The sequence below is a fragment of the Squalius cephalus genome (assembly GCF_949319135.1).
Source record: "Squalius cephalus genome assembly, chromosome: 5".
NCBI classification, from domain to species: Eukaryota; Metazoa; Chordata; class Actinopteri; order Cypriniformes; family Leuciscidae; genus Squalius; species Squalius cephalus.
Window position 1 is genome coordinate 43,961,479 of NC_137126.1, and position 11,380 is coordinate 43,972,858.

The window sequence follows — 11,380 nt, forward strand, 5'->3', positions numbered from 1 at the left end:
TCTAGAAACAGATTCAGAAACGATATTTCTACATCTGTAAATAAAACCTATCAATCATGTGCAGAACAGTCCGAATGCAGTTCTCAAAGGACATTCTATCAGGGAAGTGTCAACATGTAATGAAGCCATCCACCCAATGGCATCCATCACTTTCCCATTATTGCTTTTATTTTACACACAAATGTGCAGCATTCCCTGAACAGCGGCTAAATAGAATCAACAGAATTCCCTATTGAGTTTCTCATTCAACATCAGCCATTGCATCCCGCCCCATGCACTCCCAGGAATGCTAAAGGATGGATATAATGACTTTTGTCACGCAGCTGTAAATGTTCATCTTTAGATTAAATGTAAGAGATTAATCTCTAATTAGTAGCATTTTTGGCAGGTCATCTCCTGCGAAAAGGAGTTGAGATGGATCTCCTTAAAAAATGCAACAGAGATTTTCCTCTTTATCTTTTCCCTGCAGGCTGATACAGAAACTATCCCTCGTGAGGCGGTGTATCTACCAGCCTCAAACGCTGCAGAATAATACAAAAGGACTCACGGGAAGCGAAGCCACTGCTCTATACTATTAATACCACACTTCTGCACAGAATATATATTTGTAATATGAAAACTGTCTCTATACCGACTGTGCGTATAACTGAATTACCTCTCAAAGGCCTTTTTGTGGGATACGGATGCTTGCTTAATGAGCTTTCTCAGGTACAAGCAACTTTCCATTAGTAAATGCAAGACAATTTGACCACAATGTAATTTAAAGAGATGTTGATCCCATTTTGTTGTTGTCATTTCTGCAAAACTAATGATTGTTTTGAACCGCTTTCTGCCATTGGTCAGCCAAACTGAGCTACTGTTGCTTTATTGATTTAGTTGAGATGTTCAAACCAAAATCTTTGTAGTCTGCAGAACATATTTTAGGTGTAGATAAAGGGTTAGTTGGAAAGAATGTTGTTCAAAATAGAAATTTTCTTCAATACTGATATTGGTAATAATGTAATGGTCACTTGAATCAGCCGCTTAATCCGAGTTTTTTTAAGCTTTTAAAAAAAACTATTTAGATTGGTAATGCTGTTGAAGAATTTGCTCTGCTTTGACAGTATAGTATAGCCTTGTATTTTATGTAGTATTTTACGTCAGAATACAATGAAAAAAGGTGCATCCAGTTCATAACTATAATTTAAGGTGAAGTGTGTCATTGTTAATTTGGGGAATTAGGAGCGTCACTTAAAGGCCCGCCGAAATCCAAATTTTCGTTTTTTAGCTTTTAGTATGAATATGTTAGGCTTAAGGTTATGAATAAGCTGGTTTGTTCCAAACCAATGACAAAATTCACATTTAGGTGATACAAGCATTCAAAACGTACAGTCCCTCACTTCTGCTAAAATGGATCACTGATTTTTATGACATCACCGCAGACTTCAGCTTATCATCACAACTTCTGTCCAATCAAATGCTCTCTATAATTTAAAGCGTCCCGCCCCCATCCTATAAATACCACCAGGCCGAAGCGACCATCCATCGTAACTTGTCACGTCGTGGAGCAATATGAGTTTTTGCCAGGGTCGATATTGTCCCGACCACTTTTTGAAACATCTCGCGTCACGGATGTACATGATACAAATAAATAAAACTTCTCCAACTAGCAGGGCATTCATTTAGTTTGTTTGTCAAATAAGAGGCGTTCTTGCGCTGATATGTGTTCTTTTTTAAATCAAGCTGCTGAGCTCGGTGCCACAAACATTCTTGTGGACACAAACGTGTACTTGATACAAACACTGATAAACATATTGGGTTTTGATGAGAAAAAAAAAAACTATACGAGTGCGGATTAGAACCCAGAACCTCTGACATTTTTCAGGACATTGTAATGTTATTTTTTCAGAATTTTTTTTATTGTACACATGGTACTGGTATTGTACATATATCTTAGCATTCTATAGCAACCTCCCCCCCCCCACACACCTGTCCCACCCACTTTTTAAAACAAAACTACGCTACTGGTTGGAGATGTGTGTTCGGTTGCTAGAGTTTTATTCCGTTTTTTATTCCCAACTGTACATTGGTTTTATTCACACCTCTACCATTGAATCCAATGTATCATCAGCGCTCGGATTCGCTTCCATGGTGCCGTCAAGTACGGCGTGCAGTCTGTGAGGTAAACTAAACGCTATTGGCTATTTGAAAAGGGGGAGGAGCCATTCAATATGTCCCGCCTTAGCTTCCTGTTTCAGTGGAAATTACATCAACGCATCATACAAACCTGCACGTTCCAAGGCACTTCAGTGGGCCTTTAAATACAATTAATTATTTAATTAATTATTAAACGTATGCATTATTATTACAATATATATTAATACATGAAAAATTTTGTGCGTGTGTCGACAGAAAAATGATAGTCATACAGGTTTGGAACAACATGAGTATGAGTAAATGACGTCAGCATTTTCATCTTTAGGTGAACTGTCCCTTTAAGAGTCATTTACATACAGTATATAGATTATGACCTCTACTGCAGGAGAGAGGAGACAAGAAGAGATTAGAGAACAGAAGAGATAAGAATTTAAGTATGAATGGGAGGAGGTTTTCTCCCGCAGAGTGTCCTCCTGAGGTTTCTTCCTCATCTCATTCAACATCTTCTCGGGGAGTTTTCCCTGACTCTGTCGCCTGTGGCTGCTTATAGAGCGCTTGTGAGCCGCTACTGTTTGTAAAGCCGCTTTAGAACAATGTGTATTGTGAAGAGCACTATACAAAGGATTCGATTTGAGAAAAGACTAGATAAAACGAAAGACATGAGAAAAGAAACAAAAGGAGATTTCTTGGTTTCTTTGTGTTTTTATTGACATATAATTCAGGATGTTTGTATCTTGATTAGTTTACTTTTGTGAATCAAATGAACAATTCTACATATAATTCAACAGTGATTGGTCCAAACTGCCTGTATCTTGGTTATCAGCACGTCACTCCACCGTAGTTGTGAGTAGGGTTGTCGAATGAACTGGTACTTTGGTACTAAGTCGGTACTGAATTTTCTTTGTTTAATGATATAGCTGTTAATTTCTGCTTTACCATTAGTATGATTACCAGGTGTATTTGATACACTGATAGGTGGCTAGTTTCATACTCTCATGTGTATCTAAGTCTCTGTGAAGAGCGTCAACGGTTTCTACAACGTTTTTTTGAAGTGTTGATAATTGTAGCCAATCACAGACATATCTTGAACGCAATGGCCAATCAGAGGTGTTTAAATGAGTCAGAATCCACTCAAAACACTGAAGTTTTCACATTCACTGCACGCTTTTCGATGAATGTCCACTACAACAACAAAACTCCTCTCTGTGCCGCTGACAACGCTAAAATGCCCCGCTTGGGGGTGTGTGTCTGTAGCAAGTGTGTTTAATCCTTTTTTTTAACACACTTACCTGAAAAACATAAAGCAATGTTTATTTCATTTGTATCTTTGTTCTATTGTATTTATCTATGCTTGGAAATTGTTCATTATTTGCTCTCCATGCAGTTATTTGCGCTCCCCTATAATCACCCCAATCATTCTATAATGAATCATTCTTTCCAAATAGAGCTGTTCAAGTCATTTGGTTCAATTGTTTTCGCAATATGTATAGCAGAAAAACAACATCGCAATGTCAGATTTTTCAAATATCGTGCAGCCCTAGCATTTTGTGCAATTATTAATTATTCATAATTATACAATGGGGCTGTGTAATGCTCAAATCTAATTGGTTGACAAACGTGTGCAGTTATTTTCAGGGAAACGCACGGTCAAAAACAATTTCAGTTATTTCAAAGGTCCTTACACCTTACATAACAGCAAAAGAACCAAAACCCACAACAACACTGAACAAGCAAATACTTTAAAAATGACCAATTATTTCCATGTTTTTATGCCACAAAATTACATTTTATTATGTACGGAAAGCACATAGGCTACTCTCTTTCTCCCGCTCTCTCTCTCCCACTCAAACGCACACACATACAGGACAGACACACACTCACACAGAAACATGTCGTCAGCGCTGTTGTCATGGTTTTATCAGTAAAATAGTTTAGCAACTTAAAAGCAACATGACATTTCTCTCTAGCGATGTAATTACGGCGCTGTTCTTGAAGCAGATAAACTTGCAGTTTCACTCTTAGTAGAGACGCTGCTGTCGAACACTGTTGAGAGAGACAGGATATTCACACACGCTTAATCTCTCTCTCTCTCTCTCTCTCTCTCTCTCTAATAACTGTATTAATATCTGTATTTGTCTGTCAATGTCTCAAGCCTCCGTAACTAGCTCTAAAATGACGTTTTGGTATTCGCGTGTGATGAGAAATTAGTCCTATACACAAGAGCATTTTAAGGACAAGAACCTGACAAAAACTTGTATTGAAATGCAAAATCTGAACAGTGTCTTGAGGTGTGGTAACTGTAGTATAAGCCTCGGCTGTGCATTATTTTCTAATTATTTAACCACCCCCTCATTAATTATTCCTTTCATATATTGTAATAGAAGTCAACAACCAGCCAACTATGAATAAAGAACGATTAAAAGCTTTTAATGGAGACTCACTGATGTGGTCACACGTGAACCGGTGAGCTCAAAAGGAAATGAACGTTTATTTATGAGATGATAAGAGATCTTGCACCTCTGCAGAATAAAACCCTCTTAATTTGACGATTTGGTCTGTGATCTAAAAACATCCCCATGTTTGAAGCACTGCAGCATTTTAAAATGTAAACAAGGATGAAGGAAAATACAATTATGCTGTGAGAGCAGTTCTCAAAAAACACTGTAAGCTCGACTGCGAGACTCTATCTTCTTAATTGACTGAGTTGCAGATTCAGACTCTGTTTAATGCAAATGAAAAACAACACCTGGAGCAAGTGCCTGCCAGACTGTCTGTGGTTCTGAACACAGGAAAGATAGATATTTATGAAAAATTTAAATAAAAAAACTGTAAGAAACGATCTGAAATATCATCCATTACGGTGAATAAACAGAAGTGCTGAGAGAAATCATTAGAAATGAAATCAGAGGCGAACGTCTAATCTCGCCAGTGTTTTCGTTAGCATTATAATGTTGTTCCAGCAAATGCTGACAGGTCTCCCATCTGTTATAGTAATAATTAATTGTGTTTCAGCGTTCTGCACATTGACAGAGACTCTCTGTCTCTCTAGGAACTGCCAAATTACAGCTCAAATATAAGACACAAGTCAATATGGTGCACAAGTTACTTTTATCTTCTTGCTCATGAAAAGCCCCTCAAATCTTCAGGGAGGTGTGTGTGTGTGTGTGTGTGTGTGTGTGTGTGTGTGTGTGTGTGTGTGTGTGTGTGTGTGTGTGTCTGTGTGTTGAACCTCCATCCGGCAGAGACTGTTCACATAAACACATAATGTGGCTAATGATCTGTATTAATGAATGATACAATTGGATAACATCTAGGCCTATATGATACGTCTATATTTAATGCATTATATTAAAAGTCATGTTATTGTGAATTGTAATATATAACATTTTATGGTTGCCACCTTCAAAAACTATAGTGCATTAAAGCACATTTCCATGTGTCAATTTATTCTCATATGCATTTTGCAACATCAACCCTGTTAGTTTTCTGCTTGACCATGTTATAATGCATTATACTTTTTAAAGGTGTAGTCATGTTATGTTTTAAATGTATTATAAATGATTGTAAGTAGTTTTGCAAAGTCAAAATCTTTATTTCTAATCTATATTTAAAGGTACCTTTTAAAGGTAATCCTAATTTCAATGCATTTTATACAGACTTTGTTATCTGAATTTGCAATAATAGTTGGATATATTTTACTGTTATTACATCATACTTTTTCATACATATTTTTACAAATCTGTTCATTGAAACACAGCCAGCTTCATGTAACAGAAATGGGAGTGTGAGTAAGTCTTATGTGTGTGTCCTCCTGATGGGAGTTTAGGCTGATGAGTCATTCTGTGTTCTGCAGCAGTGTGTGGATAGTGAGAGAAACAGTCTCAGAGCGCCACCATGTGTCTAGATTATACATCACATTTGTTTGATTATGAATTAAACATACACTGCCATTCAAAAGTTTGGGATCTGTAAGATTTTTAATGTTTTTAAAAGAAGTCTCTTATGCTCACTAAGACTGCACTTATTTGATTTAAAAAAAACAAAAAACAACGTAATATTGTTAAATATTATGACATTTTAAACAATTATCATTACTCCAGTCTTCAGTGTCACATGATCCTTCAGAAATCATTCTAATATGCTGATTTGCTGCTCGTAAACATTTATTATTATTATCAATGTTGAAAACAGTTCAACTGCTTAATATCTGCTGAATAATATTTTTGTGGAAATCGTGATCATGTTTTGTTCATGATTATTTGATGAATGGAAAGTTCAAAAGAACAGCATTTATTTGAAATAGAAATATTCAATTAAAATGATAGTATCCTTCATATATATACATTTTATTCCAGTGAATATTTCCCAGAGTGGGTTTATTTTTGAATGTCAATATTGTATAACAGTGTATTTTAAAGGTATAACTACAAAAACAGAACATTTTCACTGTTATTGCCAATAATGGTGCATGTTGCCATCATTTATGGGGTAAGTTGTCAAAATGGGATTCTTTCATTAAAGAATTTTCTAATTTTCAAGTTAAAAATCTGACTTCATTAGATTGTTGATTCAATTTATGGCAGTTCTGAACTACAGACAAACATATGTGTAATTGCACTTTTTGACTTGTTGATACTGTTTTAACTCCAAACCTCATGGTTACTGAGCTAACGTGTTAGTGGCGACTTCCTGTGTGACAACTTGCCCCACCCACTTCTTTTTACTACTGGTCATGGTTTTGTAGATTTACCACAAAACTCTTATTACAAGAAGTGCACTTATTGCTGAAGGTCACTTTGGTGGAAGACCATACCAACAATTGGGTGTCCTGCCAGATCTTTAACCAGCAGTTTTCCGTCATCTCTCAGTGAGGCTGTATGTCCCTCACAGGAAGCACACTCCTGCCTCCGTGTGGCAGTCCAAACATAGGCAGGGCTTCTGCTGTGTGGAGACCCTGGACGGGCCCGAACTGCCTCATGTGAAACTGCTGGGCGAGTTTACGAGTCATGACACGCAGGGCGAGAAACGAGGCCAACAGCTCGCCCAGGAGGAAGGCCAGATAGAGAGAGTGAACGGCCCGCTCCAGAGGAAGAATGATGATGTCCTGATCGGTGATGAAGAAGAGGAGGATAGGCAGCTGGAAGAGGAAGGAGATCAGCCAAAATCCAGCTAACTCTGGAACCTAAAGAGAAGAATGAAGAAATAGGTAACATTTTAATTTAACCATTAACATTTCTTTTAGATTACAACTTTATTGTAATAATTTATTTATTTCTTTATTCTAATTAATTAATTAATTTAGCCATGGACACAGTTTTCTTTCTTTCTTTCTTTTCATTTAATTGATTTGATTTATCAGCTGTGGTCACTACTTTCATGGTTATTTATTTATTTATATATTTATTTTTATTTAATTAATTTGTTTAACCATCTGTGGCTAATTTTATGGTTTGTTTATTTATTGATTTATTGATTTATTTATTTAGCATTTTTATTTAAATCATTTTTATATCACCTGTGGTCACTACTTTCATTGTTTTTAATGTATTTATTTATTTAGCATTTTTATTTAATTTATTTGTTTTATCAGCTGTGGTCACTACTTTTGTGGTTATTTATTTATTTATTTATTTATTTATATTGCATCTTTATTTAATTAATTAATTTTATCAGCCGTGGTCACTACTTTCACGTTTGTTTATTATTATTTTTTTTATTTACATTTCAATTATTTAATTAATCTGTTTTATCGGTGGTGATCTCTACTTTCATGTTTATTTATTTCATTGCAATGTTATTTTTATTTATAAAACTTAATCAAATACTTTGATGTTTTAAAACATCTAAATGTAAATTTTAGTTAACCTTATAGTTAACTGTTGGTTAACTCTTACATTTTTTTTTATGATATTTAATTATACATTTAATGATATTATATTATACAAACATTACATTTTATGTTAAATATGTTAAATAAATGTTAAATATTAAATATTATGCAAATATTAAATGTATAATATTTAATTATACATTTAATGATATTAATGAATAAAATCAAATAACTTTAAGAGCATTAACAAATTTTGTACAAATGAATTGCAACTGTAACAATTTTTTTTAAATCTTACTTCATGGCTATAGCATACTTTATCCTTTTTTTTTGTTCACCTGCCAGATATGAATACTTATCAGTAGCAAAGTGCGAGTATTAGCATTTAATCTCAAGATTTTCTCACTTTCTCTGATTAATCTATTTCTCTCACACACATACAGAATCTGTTAGGCATGAGCAGTGTTCAGATGAATGACTTATAACATTTCGTGTGAATTACCTTCTCTTTGAGATTCCCAACGTAACCGAGATACACCCGCAATACCTCGAATATGCTAATCAGGACCATCCCTGTCACCAGCAGACACTGGTAATATGTTGGCAGATAACAGAACTGTGGAAATAAAGAAAGAAATTATATTCCTCATTCCTAAATATGACCTTATAAATATCTGCAACCCTAGTTTGACCTAAACAAATTGCTTATTCAAATATTATTATGAGAAGGTTTGCAGTGTTTTAAAGGTCTTTCTTGTCTTGACATTAGAAATGATAATTGCAGCAGCATCTCCTTGAATTGCTGTGATTTACCCGAGCTATTAAAGGTAAAATATATAACAGTAGCACTTGAACTTCAATGTGCATTTCATAAAGGCAGACCATCACCATGGATACAGGAGCCATAATTATTATGTTTAAACACACTTTTATCTGGCATTGCTGCTAATGGCCTGCCAGCTATTATGGAAGTGATGTTCATGCATTCATTAATAATCACTTATAAAATACTTCCCTACTATAAAAACAGTATGTGATAAAATAAGTATGTCCAAATTCACAGTACTCATAAGAAAGTTGGCAAAAAGTACCTGGATGATCGTATGTGCATACGATGGACACTTCACTATCCCATGAGGCCACAGGAGGGAATTTATGAATGGCAGTGAATCGACGTAACTGACGCTGGTAGGTCACATGATAATGACAACATGGCGTATGTCTATGTAGTATGCCCGTTTTGGATGAAACGTTTGATCGAATGATTCAATGATTCACTCGTTAAGACAGTGATCTGCTGCCACCTTCTGGTGGTTGTAGTTTCATATTTAAAAGTATCGTGAGTGACGCAGATTGAATGCTGATTTTTATGTCACTCGTGAATGTAACAGTATACTTCTGGTTAAAGATAGAATGTCTTTATACAGTAAATAGAGTGAAATATGAGATAACAATGTTAAATATAACAGAGATAATACAGTACTTGCAGTTGCATTACATGAAGTATTTGACTATTGATGGGGGACAATAGCCGTATGATTACAGCATATAATTGAACCCACCTTTAAATGCAGCATCATCACCTCAGAGATCCACCAGAAGGGGAAGAAGAACATGTTGAAGTACAGCAGCATCTGCAGTGGGAGATGAGACCAGACCTCAGCAAACACTAGAAAACCAGAAGCAGGAGATCAAGATCAGTTAACAAGGTATTCAAGTGATGATGTTTAATCAAACTTTTTAAACCGTTCATTATCATCTTCTTTACCACCTGGGGTAACTTTTAACACTTCTATTGAGATAGACTATTATAAACATCGTGTTACTTTTTTATTAGCATTAGCATGAATGAAATTATTTTTTGTTGTGAGATTATTCTGTATTTGTCATAATACTTAACATAAGATTTAAACCACCGACTTGTCATCAAATGCCCTCATCACCCTGTTAAAAAGTGATTTTGGTTTGTCCCATCTTTAACAATTAAAATCATATAGTAATGTTGACAATATAATGAATTATTGTTTAATTGAAAGGAAAATGTTGTTTCTTTTCTATAGCATGGTGAAAAGACAAATCATCTTACCCTTAGAAAAATGACATTAGCCTTGGTAAAGTAAATGAGGAAAAGATAATGAAAATGATTTATATAATTTATGAATACAAACTAAATGGTCATTTCCCTGTTCCATTAAGATTTATACAAAAATGCTTTATTAAACTCTAGTTTTTATTTTACATTGTTTGCCTTTAAAATGTAAAAGCATTTAAAATTCTTAATAATAATATGAATAATATGCACGGATTGTTCAATTCAATTTGATGGAATTTTACTATTAATTGAAATACGGAAATCTTGAAAAAAAAAAAAGGGCTGTATTTTAAGTAAATTGTATTTAATATAAAGTATATATACACTACTGAGCAGAAGTTTGGAATGATTAAGAACTTTTAATGATTTTAAAAGAAATCTCTTATGTTTACTAAGGCTGCATTTATTTGACCAAGTAAAAATAGCCATATTTTGAAAGATTTATTAATTTTTAAAACAATTTATTAATTTATTTCTGTTTTAAATTATTTCAGTCTTCAGTGTCACATAATGATAAATGTTTTTACTGTATCTTTGCTGCCTTGGTGAGCATAAGAGACTTCTTTCAAAAACATCAAAGACATTTTAATTAAGACAAACTTTTAAGCACAGAAAGTTCCTGTTAAAACGGCAGTAATGGGGAATTCTTAGTTTATATTTCTTGATATCCACTTGTGCAATGTGACAAAGAGCAACAGTGTCACAAATGTGAGCCTTTCCTCTCTAATCTAGACAGGCTGTACAGTCCTTTTCATTTAGACGTCTCACCTTCATTATCCTGATACGGGTCCCTGAAGTCTCCACTGTCTCGCGTCCTGTTATTTATAAACACTGACCCGCTGACATTAGCCAGACCCACTCTCAGGTTCTGAGGGATCGGCGTGTAAAACACAGGCATGGTGGAGACGACACGAAACGCTCATCCACTCAGTCCTGCACGCTTCTCCACTTCGGTGTGTGTGGTTTGAGATTAATTGGAGTCTTTCAAGAGCTAACCAGATTAAATCCGAGGAAACAGATGGAGTCTGACAGCAGATTAAGATGTCACCCTCACCATGGCAACCATAGTTAGTACAGTTATTGTTACTACACCGCAGATCAAAATGAAATCAAAAATATATATAATTTCCATATGCACTATTTCACTTGTTTTCCAGGAAAAATATCTAGTTCTAGTAGATCAAGATAAAATATTAAGACTAGTTTTCACATAGTATTTTAATATCCTCTTGGTAAATTGCAGTGTTTTGTTTTGAAACAAGACACTTGTTCTTAATTCTAACAAATATAATGAGGTTATGCTCAAAACAAGAAATAAATTT

At 34.7% G+C, this 11,380-nt stretch overlaps 1 protein-coding gene across 1 annotated transcript; it reads right to left on the reverse strand.

Moving 5' to 3' along the window:
* Positions 1 to 5,711: 5,711 nt before the first annotated feature.
* LOC307159214 (transmembrane protein 17A) lies at positions 5,712 to 11,017 on the reverse strand. Its single transcript, XM_079872445.1, has 4 exons — positions 10,827 to 11,017; positions 9,529 to 9,635; positions 8,469 to 8,582; positions 5,712 to 7,318 (listed from the first exon to the last, which is right to left on the reverse strand). The coding sequence occupies exons 1-4, from the start codon at positions 10,954 to 10,956 to the stop codon at positions 7,001 to 7,003; spliced, it is 669 nt and encodes a 222-aa protein (XP_079728571.1). The 5' UTR covers positions 10,957 to 11,017; the 3' UTR covers positions 5,712 to 7,000.
* Positions 11,018 to 11,380: the final 363 nt, after the last annotated feature.